Raw genomic sequence first — 20839 nt, 5'->3', positions numbered from 1 at the left:
TTAAAGACTGGCTTTCCATCTTGGGACGGCTCGTGATACGATGTTTTAATGCAAAATAATTTTGACTGAGCATTCTGAATTCAGATAGATGCAAAAATCTGCTTTTCCTACAACAAATAGTGCATGTGTACTCATGTCACATTAAAAAATTCTTTTTTGTCAATTTCCATTTTGAACAGTTGTCTATGCCTGTCTTTTCGTTATTAAGAGTAATGAATCTTATTTCAAAGCAGTTCAGCAAATGAGACTTGAGTGAATTGGCGTGGAATAAAAATTTTTTTTGAAATATTCTCTTCTGTTGACCAGCATCTGTACTGTATAAGTTTCCAGCTTTTGTCGCCTGTAGGCTCTACTTGCATTGTCTAATACTGTGCAGAAGCCCTGGTATAAGAGAAACTCTTTTTAGAATTTCTTTCGGTAAGCAAACATAAATACAAGTGTAATTTTTTCGTAAAAGTGCAGTGGTGTAAACTATTATAAAGCAAAGGATATCTATGTTAGAGATTATATGAAGTGCAATAAACTGCTTTCAAACTTTCTGAAGTTTTTATTTAAATGTAAACATTATTTATACAGACTCTAATCCTGATTTTATCCTTTTCAGGACATCTGCAGGCTCTGGATCCCTGCAGTGAAGTGCAGAGGACTTTAGAAAGAGCCCTCACAGGAGGTAATTAAGAGTAAAATGGCATATGCCAGAATTGAATCTTTTGTATGTACAGTCAAAAGTCGTTAATCCGGACTTGTCGGGACTTCGGTGATTCCGGATTATCGATTTTTCCGGATTATAGATCATCAGTTTAAATCTGGTAAAATGGCATGCAGAAATTATAAAATTAAAAATATGAAACCGTAATTTATGAAATAAAGAACAATTATGATCTAAAGGGTATCAAAATTTACACAAAAAAAAGCTTAATATTTATTTGTTTATTTTATTAAACATTTCTTTCAGTGTAAGTTGTTTAAGTTGCTTCTTTTTTTATGTGATAATACATTCTCTTTAATTCCATAAACAGACATAATTTCTTGTTCAGTTACAAAGCTCCGTTGTTCAAGTCCTATAATTGCTGTGTCGAGAATACCGACTAATTTGTCAATCGAAATTTTTTCGTTTTCAATAACCTCTGTCACTTTCTTCGTTTGATTTAAACCATATCAAAGATGGAGTACATCGAGAGGAAATACCACATTTAGTAAGCAATTGTAAGCCAAATAAAATAAACACTTCTGCCCTTAAGATAAGGATAGTTTTCACAGATCAACTTCCAATTCATTGCGCTCTGTGGTGTTAAAGATAAACAAAATTTAGATAAACAAACGTTAAAGTTTAGATAAACAAAGGATTATGCCTTTATCCATTTTTTGCAGCAATTCCACTTTTTGTTTAATGGACTCCGAAAGATACTTTCGCTTTGTATATCCTTTACATATTAGTAAATATATATCGGAAATTCTATTTGAAATAATCGAAAGTTCAAGCTTACTTTTATAAAATTGCTCTAACAGTCTGCAAAAAATAATATGCCGGATCCAATTTGAAGATTAAGGAACAACGCAATCTGCAACATTAACTGAAATAGATAATTAGATAATTTTAGCTTAGCTTATCCCATCCGTTATATATTAAACGTGCATTCATAAACGTATTTTGCGCATGCGCACACGCAAATTCGCAGCTGTAAAGGTCTTACGCGACGCATGGCGCAGACAGTTTGTAGCTTTCAGGTCCGGATTATAGATCATTCCGGATTATGGGTGTCCGAATTAACGACTTTTGACTGTATTTAGTGTCCTAATATGTTCAAAACGTGTTTACTGTTTTTTCTGCAATTTCGAATTTTATATATCACCAATTGGCCACCACCATGGCTGCTATATTTATGTAAAAATATTTTCTGTTGGAAAAATATTCTTTTTTTTTTAAACTCAAAATCAGTCTATATCTTTTTAAAATTGCAGATAATATATTGATTCTTTTTTTTTTTTTTTTCTTTTTCTTTATAGAGAGCATACCACATCAGCTCTCCTTGCAAGAGGTTTGTATAATTATAATGAATCTTTTCCAAGACATCTATTTCATTCTTATCTATTTCATTAGATGTTGTCATCTAAGAGCTGTGGTCTCAAACATAAACTGAATTTGGCCAAATGCACGATTTGAAAGAATCTTCCAAATGAGTCAGTGACTTACTTAAGCTATAAATAAATGATTTACAAATTATTTCCAAGTACTTCTGGCTACAGATTTGAACTGTAATACCTGCTGAATCATCAGTCGATCTCATTCTTTTTTTATTAATTATCAACTGTATAGAAAAAATGTTTACATCTAAATGTACATTCAAACAAAGTGATTTTTCTTTTTGTGAATTTTTTTACGCAATTTTCATACTTATTTTTAATAAGTACAATAGTGAAAAACTGGATTCTTGAATCATTAAAGTCTTGAACTTTCTCTTCATTAAAGTCTTGTGATAATAATGCTAATTAAACTGCTGGGAATATATTTGCAAGCTATGTGAAACTACTTTAGGTATTCACGTGCAGCTTGTAGGCCACCATGTTGAGACGACTGCCTTAGAAAAGTTTTCGTTTTTGTTAATATACTTTATTTTCAAAGATGCTCAAATGAGATATTTTATTGTACTTCAGATTCAACACATTGACTGCTATTTCTATCCCACTAAAAGTACTTGACAGGCGACATTATTTATTGTATCGTTATGAATTGACAAACTATATAAAAGCAATAGATGCTGTTCATAAGAATATTATTTCTTTAATTTTTTAATATAATTGATTTAATTAAATATTGATTTAAGTCATAATTTTTTTAAAAGCAATCATATTAAAACATTAAAAATATTTTTATAGAATTACATAACACATTTTTTCACTTTTTAAGTGGTCAGAAAGTGCATAATATTTCCAGAGTTGCCAACTCTCCCGATTCAGGCGGGAGACTCCCGATTTTCAACCGCTCTCCGGCCAACCCGATTTACAATATATTTCTCCCGACTTTTTCTTATTCTTAAAATTTCTCACGATTTTTATGGAACTTGGCTTAATACTTTCTTATATAAACAAAAAAAAAAACAAAAAAAAAAAGATTTTGAAAGCAATTGAATTTTCTCTAAATTATTAAAAAACAAAACCTTGCGAATCAGATAACTTCTGCTTTGTGAGTGAAAGAATATACGTATCCAGAAACATCGTTCTCCAGTTCTCCAATGGGTATCGAGCATGGTGGAAGGGCGGATGTTCTCAAACATGTGCGTACACAAAAACAAAAGGACAACATGAGTTGTTTTGAAAAAAAAATGGAAAATTAAATTTTTCTTCGAAAACAGAGGACCAAAAAGTTATTAATGCAGAATGTCTGTTCTCTGCCTTTTTACTTGAGCACAACCTGCCACTGAATGCATAGGATCACACTGCAGCTTTATTTAGAAAAATGTTTCGCGATAGTGAAATCGCTAAGAAATACTCAAGTGTAAGAACCAAAACAGGTGCAATTGTTAAAGAAATGGGCTTGAAAAATAAATCTTCAGTTATTGATTGCATTAAAACAACTCCGTTTTGCCTCTCTACGGATGGAAGCAATAATACTGATTCAAAACTGTACCCAATTGTTGTTTCTTTTTTTAATCTGGAGTCTTCAGAAATTGAGTGCAGTTTATTTTCTGTCCCCACTTTAGAAGGACATTTGACAAGTTTTAATATAGCACAGCTAATTATTAAAATTTGATAATGCACCAGTATTGGTAGGCTTAAAAGACTGGTGTTGCAGGCATCTTAAGAAAGGAAAATTCAGATTTGCAGATTATGAGGTGCACCTGTCACCTCTTAGATTTAGCAGCTGAAAAAGGGGTAGCTTCTTTACCAATAAATGTGGATGAATGCATTGTTGATATTTATTATTATCTTCTAAGGAGTTCTAAAAGGAAGGAAAAATTGAAGTAGTTCCAAAAGCAGCATAACAGCAGTTTATAATTAGAAAACTTGGATGAAGTTATAAAATCAGGTAGGTTGACACCCAGTGGAGTTTAATTGGAAAACTGAAAGGTGCTGATGGAATTTTAAAATATAGTCAACTGTCTAGAATTGTGTTGGCCATCTTGACAGTTCCCCATAGTAGTGCAGAGTGTGAGAGGATTTTCAGTGTTGTTGCGTAAATGAGAACTAAATTTAGATCTAATATTAGTGATAACACATTAGAAAAACTTTTCTTAGCGAAAGCAGGCCTACGTGGCAATTGCAGTGAACAAAATTAGGAAGTTTTTTTCTTAAACTAAAATTCCCTCTTCCCCCCCCCTTAAACGATGCAAGTAATAAAAATGTTTTTTTATGCGTAAGGTATTTTTGTGTTGCTTGCATTTAAGAATTAGTTACTATTTAAAGTTAATTCATTATTAAAAACTATATTTTTGTCATTTAAAAAGTCTTTTTAACATTGAGAAAAATCTTCTGATTTCTTAAAAAAATTCCTGATTTTTGAGTGTCAAAGGTTGGCATGTATGTATTTCTCATGCCAGTCTAAATGAATATTCATCTAATTTCATGTGAAATGTTTTGCATTTCCACATGAACTGTGTCTGTCGACAGTATTAACCTATAAACTGTAATACATAAAAAAATATTTCTTTTGAGTAGTTATTAAAATCTGAACCCTTTCATTTGACCCACCTTTTTTTCTTTCCTGTCTCATTCAGAGTTATTTAATAAAACTAAAGTCCATATAAAGAAAATGCTCTCTATATTGAGTATGTACTCCGCTCAATTGATAAGGGGATAGGCAATTTAAATAAACAGATAGCTGCTGATTAAATATGCGGTATACTATTAAATATATTTATGAATGTGACAACTTAATAAAAATGTAAGAAAGGCTAAATTTATTGGAAACGCATTTATTATAAAAAATTCATTTTTACACATGTCTTTCAGAGAAAAAAACAGAGATGCATTAAAGAATTTTGTGAGAATTTTAATAAAGACTGTAGATATCTTGAGTCTGTGGGAAACTAAATTTGTTACTTGATAGATGAGGTTATGGGAGATTTTCCCCAGGTTTCCCTACTGAATGTGCAATAGCTAAAGTTAAAAGTCTATCAACAATGTATCCCCGTCATGTTCCAGTGGATTCAGTTCTGAGCACCATTCCATATGGTCTGTTATTTCCTCCTCATGTATGAACTTGAATGAACTTGGCCATTTTGATGTGTAAAAAAGGGAGGAATTGCCAGTGGCAGCAGTACAAGAAATTACCAATATTTCAAGAATTTCTCGAGTGTTGCATTCTGTCCAGATCAGAAGTCATTGATTAGACGTCTGTGGGCCAAATCTGGATTTCTTGTTGAAGAAAGCTTGGCTGTGCGTTAGTCAAATATCATACTTTTTAAGAGCAGTTTCTTCAAGCTTTAAACTGCTCTGAAGACAGAAATGCATACGACTAGCCCACACATGGAAAGACCTTTGTAAGTTCTTTGTGTAAGCTTCTTGTAATAGCCAGTGGAAGCTTGCTTTGCAGCTGGGTGGCATTTTGTCTTCTGTTCAGAGGCACCATTATTTTTAGAAAATGAGGGTCATTCTTTGAAGTGGAAACTTGTGAAAGACATTGACCAATATGCCTATAAATGCTTCCTACCTCTTGGAACCAGGTTAGGTAATTACCTCTTAGCTCACTGAAATGTTGGATGCTAGGATCTGTTGGCGACTGACTTTCCATCTTGCTGTGGCTCATCACATGTTGTTTTAACACAAAATCATTTTGACTCAGGATTCTGATCTGAAGTGGATGCAAAAATCTGCTGTTACTACAATAAAGATACAAGATTTAAAAGACACAGATACAGATTTAAAAGACACACTCCTTTTAGACATTCAGGTCATTAAAAAAGTATCTTCATTGTTAATTTGCATTTTAATATGCTTTCTAGGCCTCTCTTTCCAGTATGCAAGTAATGAATTTTATTTCAAAGCAGTTCAGTAAACAACGTTTTAGTGAACTAGTTTGAAATAAAATATATTTTGAAAAATTTTCTTCTGTTGACCAGCACCTCCAGTATATAAGTTTCCAGTTTTTGTGGCCCATAGGCTCTACTTGCATTGTGTAAAACTGTACATGAAGCCCCTGTGTAAGAGTATATATATATATATATATATATATATATATATATATACAGCCCCTACAGAGTAATATACAAGGTGTTTATAAAGTCCCGGTTGACCCATTTTGATGTTTAATAACTCATAAAATAATAAAGATAGATTAATTTATTCAAAAGTGGTCGTACCAGCCTTGAAGGTGATTCGTTAGAGAGACATCCAAAAACTGCATCAACACCGGAAATCATCGGAAAAATACAAGATATGGTATTGGAAGACCGTCGATTGACTGAAAGAGATTTAACAGAGGCTTTAGGCATTTCATTGGGCACAGTGAGCAATATTTTGAGTGTTAATTTGGATTTCAAAAAACTCTGTGCAAAATGGGTGCCGCATTCTCTAATGATGGAGCAAAAACACATTTGGATGCGACTTTTGCGACATTTGGAGTGTTTTAAGAAGAATAAAAGCAACTTTATCCATCAATTTATCACAATGGATGAGACCTGGATCTACCATCGTAATCCTGAATCAAAACAGGAGGCTAAGGAGTGGTGTGAATCCGGCTCTTCGGCGCCGAAGCGAGTTTGTGTGCAAAAATCAGCCAAGAAGGTCTTAGCATCAGTTTTTTGGGATGTGAAAGGAATTTTGTTCATAGATTACCTTCAAACTGGCAAAACAATTAATTTGGATTATTATTGTAACCTTTTGAATCAATTAGACGAAAAAATTCGTGAAAGAAGACCAGGATTACAAAAGAAGAAAATCATTTTCCACCAAGATAACGTACCTGCACACACAGTTCAAAAAACCATTGCTAAAATAACTGAATTGAAGTACGAATTGTTGCAACATCCAGCCTATTCACCAGATTTAGCTCCCTCCGACTTCTGGCTCTTTCCACACCTCAAACAATATCTCCGTAGAAAACAATTTCCTTCAAACGAAGAGATAATAGTTGTCGTGGAGGGATATTTTGCAGAGCTGCCGAAAAACCAATACAGTCAAGGGATCCATAAATTAGAAGACCGATAGAATAAGTGTATTGAAGTTGAGGGAAACTACGTTGAAAAAGTCATTTTTACAAATAAAAATTGGTTTCTTCATTTCCGTTCCGCGAACTTATTGAACAACCTGGTATATATATAGCTATACTCTATATAAAAAAGGGTATTCCTTTATATAGAATGTACCCCCTTTTTATAGCGTATACCCTCTTTTATATATAATATACCTTTTTTAATATAGAGCATACCTACATATATAGAGTATAGGTCCTTTTTAGTATTTCTTTCGGTAAGCAAACGCAAATACAAGTGCAGGTCTCTTGTAACAGTAGAGTAGTGTAAGCTTAGAAAACAAAGAATATACAAGGTGTGGCTATTAATTTCCAGGACTGCTTTAATAACACCAGAACAGATGATGTGAAAAAATGTAACCTTTTAATATGTTTTGAAATAATTTCCATTTGCCGTAACACACTTCTGTGCTCGGCTGTATAAGTTGTGGAAACAACTTTTAAAGTCCTCTTTCGGAAGCCTCTTCAATGTCGTCGTCACGTTGTTCTTGATGTCTTCAATTTCCACAAAGCATGTTTCTTTCGTCACAGTTTGGAGTTTGGGAATTGTTCGATCATATTCTTTTGACTTGGTCCCCACAGACTTCTTTTTGTTTCCCAAATTCAAAGCTGTGATCAAAAGAACACGGTTTGTGGATGTTGAAGACATCAAGAAGAACCTGATGTCAACATTGAAGAGGCTTCCGAAAGTGGACTTTAAAAGTTGTTTCCACAATTTATACAGCCAAGCACAAAAGTGTGTTACGGCAGATGGGGATTACTTCGAAACATATTAAAAGGTTACGTTTTTCACATCATTTGTTCTGGTTTTATTAGAGCAGTCCTGAAAATTAATAGCCACACCTTGTATGTATTTAGGGCTTATATAAAATTTACTGAAGTTTTCATTTAAATGTAAACATAATTTATACAACACTTTAATTTTGATTTTATTCTTTTCAGTGCAAAGAACTGCACTTGAAATTGAACATGATTGACGAATGGGAGGAGCAATTAGAGGCCCTCATCGAAGCAGGTAATTTAGAGTAAAAATCTTTTTAGCATATGCTGGAATCTTTCGTGTATATTTATTGTTATTTTCTTCTTTTTAACTCGATGGTTAGTGCATTATTTTCCAATTGGCTTTAGTTAATCTTGTAATGGTAATAAAAGTTTCAGTAAAATCAAGCTGCTTCAGATGCATTGAACCTTCTTAGATTTGAACTCATAGAATTTTACATTACATCATCCTTCTTCTAAAGAAGTATTTGTGCTAGAGACATAGAATAAGAACTTAGTTCCAAGAAGAATTAAGCAAACTGTTTCATTGATAAAGCTTTAGGTGAAAAAAAGCATGATTCTGTTCATGTTTTAAAACTCTGTGGCTTCTTTGCAGTCAGTTAGCAGAAAGTTTACATTTGAATTTAAATTCATTCAATACTGGTTGGATGCTTGCAAAATTGATGCTTGCATTGAACCAATGCTTGCAAAATAGGTTCATAGTTGACAGGAATGACATCAGTAACCATTTGATGTGAGAAAGAGACTGGACAATTTTTTTGCACCATTCACATGTGATGCATATCAGTAGTGAATTGACCTATGAAATTAAGTGTTATTAATTTGGCAAGGGGGAAAATTGTTATACTTTTGTGAGTGCCTTATGTTCTGTAAACACTGTAAAGCGCTTTCCTTCAAACAGATATCTGAAGGATTTAATAGTGTCAAATATTGTAAAAACCTCTCTGTCCAATATATTATATTTCTTTTCATTATGACTCAATTTTCTGGAAAAGTATCCTAGTGGCTCCCATGTATATAATTTTTTTTTTTTTTTTTTTTTTTTTTTGTCTGGGTGGACAGAATTTGTAACTTGTGCCATAAGCTGTTTACAAGACTCAAAAGTGTTTCAGTGTCTTTTGACCAATCTAAGAATATTTTGTCATTTTTCTTACAACTTCCCAGTGTACCATTTAAAGGAAGTTGAACTTCACCATATGATTTAAAAACTTCTTTTAGAAATTAAGAATTTTCAAAAAATGTCAGAGTTCAAAAATAGTTTTTGTCTTCAGAAAATCTTGGATAACTTCAAAAGGAATGATTCTACAGGTACTTTCATCAATTATGTAACCTAAGAATTTTATGCATCCTGCATTTAGGAAGGTTGACAGTCAAATTATACTTTTTTTTTTCCCCTTATAAAAACTTCTTTGATATAACGGATATATTCTTTGAGAGATGATGAAGGAATCAAAATATTGTTTCTCTATATAGTAAACAGTAATTTAAATGTGACAAAATTTGGTCTAGTAATCTTTTGTGTAGTTTGCGTAGCCTTATGTAAGGCAAATGTTATGTAGTTAAACTGAAATAATCCACAAGGAGTAACTATTGCCATTTTTGGTATGTCCTCTTTATTCATTGGTACTTGGTGATACACTTTTTTGAGGTATAATGTAGAAAAAAATAGCATTATTGTTTAAAGTAGATGTAAAATCATATTGATGCCTCATTGGGCAATTATCTGGAATGGTGATTGAATTTCATTTACAGTAGTTGCAGCGAGGTCGTAAAGACCCATCCGATTTTTTTACCATGTGCAGAGGGCTACTCCATCAGCTTTTAGAAGGACTACAAATTCCTTTTCATACTAAATAAGCAAAATCTGCTTTTGGAGCAGCCAGTTTGTGAGGCACTGGGCATCTAGTTTTATTAAGTGTGTAATACCACAAGTATTTGTATCCAAAAGCTGTTTTAAAACATCTTAAAAGAGAGAATCATATTTTTAGGTAAATAGCTAACTATATGTAAAGTTGGTAAAACTAATTTTGGACAATATCTCTGGATATCTTGCCATCTATCAACTGTTTGGGGGATTTCAAATTAACAGCTTGGTTTCTGTTGATTATTAAACACCAATTTGCAAAGAATTATTAAGCAATGAATAAAGAATTATTAAACACCAAATTGTATATATGTACATAGTGTTTAGAATGACTAATCTAAGCAATGAACACTGAACATACAAAACAGATGGTAAGAGAGGTTCTTTGCACACCACCAGAGATAAGATTGCTGTTGGACATGCTTTAGAAGGAGAAATCAGGACATGATGACTATGTTGAAGAATTGAATAGAAAAATTCTACAGCTTCCTTACCTACCAAATCTTCTGTTTTCCGTTCCATTTACCAATCATGTCTTTATGTTTTGAGAATGCCCAGAGAATCATGTCTGTATGTTTTGCTGACTATAAATTATGAAAGTGATGGCCTTTTATGTATGATGTTCAGTATCTCCACTATAGTCTTGCTGAGTTGTTATTTTATATGGGACATTCAAAATATCCAGACGGTTGACGTCCATGCTTTCCTCTAAGCTTTATTCCTTGGAGAACGATGGCCTTTCAAAATGGCTCTCCCTACTTTTAGGTTTGTTTTTTCCAAGAAGTCCTTTGAAGGTCCTTTATGGTTACAAAACAGAACATTGTATCAGGCTTTCTTCATCCCATGGCATGAGCAATTAAACTATTATTGGCATGAACAATTAAACATTTGTGAGGCTATTTGATGTTCATACTTTTCACTTGAAATTTGCCTTCAATTCCGCTTTCGAAACTAGATACTGCTTTACAGAAGCCTTGATTTCCATCAAATGCTTCCACTCTATATTGTGTACAGTGTGTTAAAAAGGAATTATCCAAACTAATATTAACAAAGATGTTCTCCTATATAAGAGTTGTTCTTCCCAGACATTCTTATTATTTTGTACGCCATCTGATTTTATACACTACAAAGTCTGAATTCTGGACTTGTCGAGACTTTGGCGATTCCGGATTTAGGATTTTTCCAGAAATTAGATCATCAATTTGAATCTGGTAAGATGGCATGCAGAAATTATACAATTAAAATATGAAATCGTAATTTATGAAATAAAGAACAATTATGATCTAAAGGGTATCAAAATTTACAAAAAAAAAGCTTAATATTTATTTTTTTACTTTATTAAACGTTTCTTTCGGTGTCAGTTGTTTAAGTTGCTTCCACAAAAAATTCAAAAAGTTCCTTTTTCTTTTTTCTTATGTCATATACAGTCAACTTTCTAATGCCATACATAATTTTGAGACAGATATGTCTTTATCCATTTTTTGCAGCAATTCCACTTTTTGTTTTGTTTAATGGACATCGAAAGATGGTTTCGCTTTGTAGATCCATAGGCAGCCCCAGAAGTGGAAACTCTTTTCGACATAATCTAAATTTCAAGCTTATTTTTCTAAAATTTAACTAATTCAAGCTTATTTTTCTAAAATTTAACTAATTCAAGCTTATTTTTCTAAAATTTAAATAACAGTCTGCAAAAAATAATAAGCTGCAACAACTTAGACGATTAGAGAGCAACACAGTCTATTACATTAACTGAAATGCTTTGGAATCAGTAAAGATAATTTTAGTTTAGCTTAATAGCATCTGTTATACATTATTGGCTGTGTATTACAAGATTGGCAATGAAAGCCAAGTTGTTTCGCTAAATTTGTCTTCCTCCTACTGCGTACTGAATTAAGCCTGAATTTTATTAGTTATTTACTATACCTATGTTTATTTCTTGTACATGCTTCAAACTAATCCAAGTCCTAAATAAATAAACTCCCACATATACTTAAGGCTTTATCTAGGGCCGGCGCTCGATACCGCCCGGTGCAGTCTCTTGGGGTCCTAAATTCTGCTACAAAGCATCTTCCCAAGTTCTAAATTTCCAGCATGCCTAAACTTTGGATCCCAGTGCTTTTTCTAAATCACAAATACTTCTCATCCCTTAATTTTGCCACTCGGTGCTTCCCCGAATTCCAAAAATTTCGTCTTCTTTAAATTTTGCTGTCCGATGCCAACATAGTAATCTTTTGGCCTGTGAGTTTCATTAACAAAATCTATTTTTAGCATATGAAAAGAAATTTTTGTTGAATTTTTCCTCATCAAAATTTCTTAGAACATTTAAAAATCTATAATCATCGCCAAGCCTAATGTTAGCATAAAGGGTTGCCATACTCTTAATATTCAATTGCTAAGTTTAGACATCACAGCATGAGTTATTATTGAAGCTGTCATGTATTGATAAACATGTGGTGATGAAAGCAAAATGTAATAAATAATGACTCGCCAGGCCTGCGTCAGGGATATAAAATAGGTGAATGTTTCGGTTTGAGATGTATGCCAAGCAGATACTCAGCTATGGAGCCAAATTATTAATCTCACAAATTTATGCTTACACGATTGTTTTTCCATAACGAGATTTTTATTTAGTGCCTAAGTGATATTAAGAATTGAAATTTTTAAGTGAAAAATCTTCACATGTTTTATTATGGAAGGAAAAATCAAATGCGCATGTGTAAAGCGTACAAAAAAAAAATTGTTTGTGGCTTTGAAGACCAGATTTTAGATCATTCCGGATAATGGACGTCCGGATTTCGGACTTTGTGCTGTACTCCGTGAGCTACAAAAAAGAAAAGTAAATAATTTTTTTAACAAATAGTGGTGAATACACTAAATTTATACCATTCACAAGTACACACAGTATTAGTTTGACCCTAGGAAGCAGTAAAACACGCAGCAAAACTGTATTTATGCGAGTTTTGAGAAGCTTCAAGCAGATTTCAGAAATTTTAATCAAAAAGTTTACACTTATGCGTTCCTGCAGTATTTGTACATGCAAAAATTGTTAGTCTTGAAGAGTCACTGGGAAGTACATAGATTGGGAACTGCTGATTTAGAAGTTAGAATTTTATATCTAAATTATGTTTCTGTTTGTTGGAATTTTACATACTGTATGGTGTACATTCTAATATAGAGAATGACTATTGTCTGCCTTTTCACAATACGAGGCCATCTTTGTTTCTCTGACTCTGCCCTCCCCAAAAATGTAACATGTTTGTAATTGGTTTTTAAGTCACAGTAATATTAATAATTTATTCTTCAGTTAGTCTCCAAAAAACTTTCATTTCCTCTTTTATATAAATTAACAAATTCTATTTGTAACTATTTCTCTAAAGCAGCAGCACCTTTAAACAAAAACCCTTAGCATTTTCAGTGTTTGTTGTTTCTGCAGTTTTGAATTTTGTATGTCACCAATTGCTCTTGTCATTGATATTTAAAACCATTTCCGCTATATTTGCATAGAGATAATTTAAGCACTATTTTACTCATAATCAGTACATATATTTCTTTAAATTTCAGATACCTTGATTCTTTTTTTTCTTTTTTTTTACAGAGGATGCAGAGACTAGAAGGCATGTCTTTCAGAAGGTTTGTATAAATATAATGCAACTTTTCGAAGACATTATCCATTTGATTTTCTGTAAGTGTTTGTTATTGAAGAGGAGTAGTCTCAAACATAAATTGAATTTGGCCAAATGCAAGATTTAAAAGCGTCTTGTTGCAAATAATTCTAGCATGTTGAATTAATGACTAACTTACTTACTTAAGTTAAAAATAAACAGTTTTCAATTTATTTCAAAGTTTTTCTGGCTACAGATTTGAGCTGCAATGCCTAATAACCATCAGTCAATCTAATTCTTTTTGTATTGATTTTCAGCTGTGCGGAAAAAATGTTCACTTATAAATCTACACTCAAACAAAGTAATTTTCCTTATTGCAAAAATTCACAACTGAGGATTTTTTTTTTTTTGGATAAGTATGAATAAAATTTAGTCATATCTGTAGCTTGAAATGTTTGAAAAAATTTATACAAATAAAATATATATATTTACATGAATTATATTAAATGAATTAATTCTGTTTCTGAAATTTTTTGGGCAGTTCTCGTGTGTATTTTTAATAAGGAAAATAAAGTAAAAGTTGACTGTGAATCATTAAAATTTGGAACTTTCTCTTCAAAGTCTTGTCATAATAATGCTTATTAAATTGCTGAGAATATATTCCTGAGCCATGTGAAACTGCTTCAAGGGAACATGTGCAGCCGGCAGACCACCAGTTTGAGACAACTGCCTTGGAAAACCTTTCTTTCTGTTAATATACTTTGTTTTAAAAGAGATTATCAAAATGAGACGTTTTATTGTGTTTAAGATTCAACACTTACTGTCCCACTAAAAATTCAGGACAGGCCACATTATTTATTCTATTGTTATGATTTAATGACTAAAGTATAAAGCAGTTGATGCAATTATTAAGAATATTGTTTCTTTAATTTTTTAATGTAAATGATTTAAATAAAAATATATTTAATTAATGAATTTTCATTTAAATGAATTGGATTAAAATGTTAAATACTTAATTAAAATGTTAAATAAATTCTATAATAGAATTATATAACTTTTTTTTTTTTTTTTTTTTGCATCATGTGATACTGTGCAGAAGCCCTGGTGTAAGCAAAACTCTCTCTCTCTCTCTTTTTTTTAATATATATATATATATATATTTCTTCTAGTAAGCAAATACAAATACAAGTGAAGTTTTTGTACAAGCAAACTGGTGTCAACTATTTGAAAGCAAAGAATATGTGTATAAGAGATTATATGAAGTGCAATATATTGCACATATATAGTATAATAATATATATGAAATATATGCGATGCTTTCAAAGTTACTGAAGTTTTTATTTAAATCTTAAAAAAAAAAAAAAATATACAGCACTTCAATTCTAATTTTCTCTTTTTCAGATCCTCAAACTCTGCAAGACATGCCAGTTACTTCTCGAAAGAGTAGTAAATGGAGGTAATTAAGAGATTTTTTTTTGGCTTATGCTGGAACTGAATCTTTTATATATATTTATTGTCACTTTATTCTTTTTTAACTCGATGGTTAGTATATTATTTCCCAATTGGGTTTTGTTAATCGTGTAATGGTAAATCGTGTCATGGGACTTCGGCTATTCCAGATTAGGGGTTTTTCCGAATTCTACACTGGTGTGCAAAAATTAAGGACAAAGTCGAAAAATTAGCATATCAGCTGAACGAAGAGGCAGAGCGGACAGAAAAACCAATCAGGAGATTAAGTAAGGTGATGTACGGTAGCACATGCGCAGATATGTAGGTAGACGTAATGGGGGAGTGTCTGAGTAGTATAAAGCATGTTGTCGGTGTAAGATCAGTATTTCTGGCAAAGAGATTGCATGCCCTATAGCAGTTAAAATCACACCGAGTTGCTGCCTCAGCGAGAAATGCCGAATAATCAATCTGTTAGACGACATCTGGATGCTTTTACCCGACGTCGAATCATTGGGAAGTTGAAGGAAGGCCGCAGTGTGACAAGTGTGGCTGCAGATTCAGAATTGCTCACAGCATCGTTTAACGACTTTGGAGATAATTTCAAACTACAGGAACAGCTATCCGGGGGTTTAGTAGTGGTCGTCCACGAGGAACCACACCCGCAGATGACCGGTATATTGCCTTACAGGCCAGAAGAAACAGGCGGGAGAAATCGCTAGACACACGACACAGGCGACTGGACGACCGATATCGCGTTTTACCGTGGCCAGAAGATTGCACGGTGGTGGTCTGTTTGCACGACGCCCTGTACGGTGTGTACCTCTAACGCCTGCCCATCGGAGAAGGCGTTCTCTGTGGGGCTGGGAACACCGTAATTGGAGAGACAATGAATGGGGACGAGTACTCTTTACAGATGAGAGCAGATTCAGTCTGAGTAGCGATTCTCATCGGATACTCATCTGGAGAGAGCGGGGAAGCGGCAATCATCCCTCGAACATCATTGAAAGGGACAGGTATGGAGGTGGCGGTGTTCTCGTTTGGGGAGGCATCATGCTTGGTAGTCATACAGACCTTCACATCTTCAACGCAGGTTCAGTCAACGGGACCCGTTATTGTAATGAGATTCTTCTTCCATATGTGCATCTTTTTAGAGGAGCTATGGGTCCGCAGTTCCTTTTCATGGACGACAATGCACCATGTCATCGCACAGTAGCTGCCGAACAGCACTTAGAGAGTGAGGATATTGAACGTATGGATTGGCCGGCACGATCTCCGGATCTCAATCCCATCGAGCATGTATGGGATTTTCTAGGCAGACGCTTGGCAGCTCATACCTTACCACCAGTAATGATTCCAGAGCTTCGATTGGCGCCTGCAAGACAAATGGGCAGCAATGTCTCAACAACTCATTGACACCCTCATTCTCAGCATGGGCAGACTCTGTGAAACCTGCCTAGCAGTCAGGGGAGATCATATCCCCTATTAAAGACCGGATGTTTCTTGCTGGACACCCATCACAGGGATGTTTTGGCCTTCAGTTGCATTGCGCTCCATGCTACGTTTTCAATAAAGCTTCTTTTTATCCCTCTGATTTCTCTTTTAGTAAGTGTTGCTTACATTACTCATGTCTTTACGTATTGGGGATCTTACGGTATTAAATGTGTTGATTTCGAAAGCTTTTGTACAAAGTTATATTGAAAAAAACCATCTCGTCCTTAATTTTTGCACACCAGTGCAGGTCATCAGTTTAAATCTATGATCTATTATCAGTTTAAATCTAAATCTATTATCTTAAGGTGGCATGCAGAAATTATAAAATTAAAAATATGAAACCGTAATTTATGAAATAAAGAGCAATTATGATCTAAAGGGTATCAAAATTTGCAAAAAAAAGCTTATTATTTATTTATTTACTTTATTAAGCATTTCTTTCAATGCGCGCATGCGTAAAGCATACATTACGCATAGTCGAAATCAGAAAATTGCAACCAGGAAACTGTTTGATGTGTATTCGTGATATTTATAATGACAAGGAATTTGATTTAAATCATATGAAAGGCAGAATACATCGAGATGAAATACTACATTTAGTAAGGAATTATAACCCGAATAAAATAAAAGCATCTGCCCTGAAGATAAGAAAAGTGGTGACAGATAAATTTCCAGTTCATTGCCCCCCCCCACAGAGCAGTGTGAAATTGATAAACAGATTTCGGAATGGTTATAGAAACAAAGGATATGCCTTTATCCATTTTTTGCAGCAATTCCACTTTTTGTTTGATGGACATCGAAACGTGCTTTCGCTTTGTAGATCCTTTTATGGCTCCAGAATCGGAAACTCTTTTTGACATAATCGAAAGTTCATGCTTACTTTTATAAAATTGCTCTAACAGTCTGCAAAAAATAATAAGCCGGATCCATTTAGAAGATTAAGGAACAACGCTATCTGCAACATTAACTGAAATAGATAATTAGATAATTTTAGCTTAGCTTATACCGTCCATTATACATTAAACGCGCATGCGTAAACGTATTATGTGCAAGCGTAAAGGCATTATGCGCATGCTTTAACGCATTATGCAGATACGCATGCACAGAAACTTTATAGCTTTGAGGTCCGAATTATAGATCATTCCGGATTAAGGGCATCCGGATTAAAGACTTTTGACTGTACTTCCTTTTCAAAGATAATCAAAATGAGATGACTTATTGCATTTAAGATTCAACATTTTGACTGCTATTATTTGGCTGCAAAAAATAATAAGCCGGATCCAATTAGAAGATTAAGGAACAACAGAATCTGCAACATTAACTGAAATAGATAATTAGATAATTTTAGCATAGCTTATATTGTCCGTTATGCATGAAACTTGCACACATAAGCGTATCATGTGCATGCGTAAAGGTATTACGCATGCGCAGAAAGTTTGTAGCTTTGAGGTCCGGATTATAGATCATTCTGGATTATTGACGTTCGGATTACTGTATAAATTTCATTTATATAAATCATATTGATAACTAATTCTCTAAAGCAGCAGATGTCATTCCTTTAAACAAAAACCCTTAGCATTTTAAAACAGTGTTTAACTTGTGTGTAAACAAGTAACTTGTAACTTTTTTAAGAATTGTTTCTGCAATTTCGAATTTTATATGTAACCAATTATGTCACTTTTGCCATTGATATTTAAAACCATGGCCACTATATTTGTATACAGATATTTTTCAGTAAGAAAACAAGCCTATTTTTTACTTGAAATCAGTACGTCTGTCTTTAACTTTCAGATAATAGCTTAATTTTTTTTTTCAGAGCTTCAGGCAGAAATGGAGTACCTGATGAAGGTGTGTATAATTATGATAAACTTTTCTATGATATTATCCATTTTATTTTCTGTGAGCATTATCATCTGAGAGGAGTTGTCTCAAATATAAGTTGAATGTGGGCCTGATGCATAAAACCGGCTTATTCAAAATAATTCTTGTTATAAAATTAACAAACAGAGTAATGGCTAATTTTTGGACTTTATTAACAAAAAAGGTAAAGAGAACTTACGTACGTCGTATTGTTTACATGACAGCTTTTAGAATGAAGAAAATAATAGTGATGCCAGATGCATAAAACATAATAATACAACAAAACAATGATGCCACTTAAACTGCACATAATACCAATTAAATGCTTGATTTTCAACAATTCTAATGATGTTGAATTAATGGTTAACTTACTTATGGTAAAAATAAACAGCTTAGAAAATATTTCCAAGTGGCCAAAACTTGAGTAGAAATAATGACAACTTATTCCTCTTTCTTTTATTTATTAAGCTTTGCTTCAGCCTATACTGAAAAACATATATCTATACATCAATAAGTGAATTTCTTTATTTTTGGCTACTGATTTGAGCTGCAACACCTGATATATGACCATCAGTCAGTCTCATTCTTTTCTTATTAAATTTCAACAGCTCAGAAAAAATGTTCACACGTAAATGTACGCTCAAATAAAATTATTATTCTTATTTTCAATAATTCACAACTGAGGGTATTTTATATTTTTGATAAGAATGAATAAAATTTAGTCAGATCTGTAGCTTGAAATCTTTGAAAAAGTCTACTTCCATTTATGAGTATTTTTGAGTGATTCCCATATTTGTTTTGAAGGGTAAGCAAAATAATGTAAAAGTGGACTATGAATCATTGAAACCTTGAACTTCATCTTTAAAGTCTTGTCATAATAATGTTTATTACGTTGCTGAGAATATATTCCCAAGCCATGTGAAACTGCTAGCCAGCAGGCCACCAGTTTGAGACAGCTGCCTTGGAAAACTTTTCTTTTTGTTAATATGCTTTGTTTTAAAAGATTATCAAAATGAGACATTGTATTGTATTTAAGATTCAACACTTGACTGCCACTCTAAAAGCTCAGGACAGGCCACATTATTATATTGTTATGAATTAATGAACTAAACTATAAAGCAGCTGATGCGATTATTAAGAATATTGTTTCTTTAATTTTTGATGTAAATGATTTAAATAAAAATACATTTAAATAATGAATTTTCATATAAATGAATCGGATTAAAATGTTAAATATTTTTATAGAATTATATAACTTATTTTTTTTTCCACTTTTGAAAACTGCATAAAATTTCTCATGTTAGTCTAAATGAATGTTCATCTAATTTCCCATGAAATGTTTTGTTATTTCACCTGGGCACTGTCTGGTGAAAATCTCAACTGATAAACTGTAATAAATTTAAAATGATCCCTTTTGAGCAGTTGTTAAAATCTGAACCTTTTCAATTCTTATCTTTCTTGTTCAATGTTTCTTTATTTAATAAAACTGGCGTCAATATAAAGAAAACACTTTGTAAATTGAGTATGTACTCTGCTCAGTTGATAAGGGGATAGGTACTTTAAATAAACAGACAGCTGCTGATAAATATGTGGTACACTATTAAATATATTTATGAATGTGGGAACTTAATAAAAATGTGAGAAAGTATAAATTTACAGGAAACCCAACTATTATAAAAAATTCATTATTATACGTGTCTTTCAGAGAAAAAAGAGATACACACTAAGGAATTTTGTCAGAATTTTAATAAAGATTGTAGATATCTTGAATCTGTGGGAAACTAAATTTGTTACATGATAGATGAGGTTATGGGAGATTTTCCCCAGGTTTCCCTACTGAGTGTACAATAGATAAAGTTAAAAGTCTATCAACAGTGAATTCAGTTCTGAGCACCATTCCATAAGCTCTGCTTTTATTTCCTCATGCGTTCAAGTTAATGAACTTAGCCATTTTGATGTATAAAAAAGATGGAATCGCCAGTGGCAGCAGTACAAGGCATTACCAAGATTTTAAGAATTTCTTCTCTGTGCATTTGAGCCGTCAGGAGACAGATTCTGAATGATGTAGAAGTCAGTACATCCATATATGCTGAAACAAACCTGTTATTTTCAGCTAAACGAGCTGTACTAAATTGTATTGAGTGTCGCATTTTGTCCAGATCAGAAGTCATGATTTAGCTGTCTCTGACCAAATCTGGATTACTTGGAGTAAAAAGCTTGGTTGGGCATTTCATCCAGTTCCAGAGTTTAGTTTTTTCGTATATATATGTGCTATATGAATTTCAAAATTTTGAAATGTTAGAAATTTCACCTCTCAGTTTGTGCTCCAGCTCTACCCAGAGCACTCAGCTCAATTCATCGCTCATAGTACCACCTTATGTGATTAAGTTCAGTTTCTTCAAACTTTACTTCAAGGCACCTGAAAATACATTTGTAAATTATTTGTGTAAGCTTCTTTTAACAGCCACTTTAATAGCAAGCTTTTTTTGCAGTTGCGTGACATTTTGTCACCTCTTCAGTGGGACCATTATTGGCAAATAAGGTCATTCTTTGAAGTAGTAACTTGTGAAAAACATTGACCAAAATCTCTTGGTACCAAATTAG

At 33.0% G+C, this 20839-nt stretch overlaps 1 protein-coding gene across 1 annotated transcript in view; it reads left to right on the top strand.

Annotated features, from left to right (window-relative positions):
- LOC146997892 (uncharacterized) overlaps positions 1–20839 on the top strand; it is a 136812-nt gene that overhangs the window by 1002 nt on the left and 114971 nt on the right. Inside the window, exons 3-9 of the mRNA XM_085812302.1 lie at positions 347–417; positions 605–670; positions 2008–2039; positions 8132–8204; positions 13429–13463; positions 14837–14891; positions 18192–18223. Coding sequence (XP_085668428.1) covers positions 347–417; positions 605–670; positions 2008–2039; positions 8132–8204; positions 13429–13463; positions 14837–14891; positions 18192–18223 — 364 coding nt within the window. The remainder of the gene's footprint in view (positions 1–346; positions 418–604; positions 671–2007; positions 2040–8131; positions 8205–13428; positions 13464–14836; positions 14892–18191; positions 18224–20839) is intronic.

This window comes from Stegodyphus dumicola, chromosome 3 (assembly GCF_044657685.1).
Source record: "Stegodyphus dumicola isolate Sdum_Otavi_A_Nest chromosome 3, ASM4465768v1".
NCBI lineage: Eukaryota > Metazoa > Arthropoda > Arachnida > Araneae > Eresidae > Stegodyphus > Stegodyphus dumicola.
Note: the sequence above shows the minus strand (reverse complement) of the source record. Positions and strands in the feature narration are given on the sequence as shown.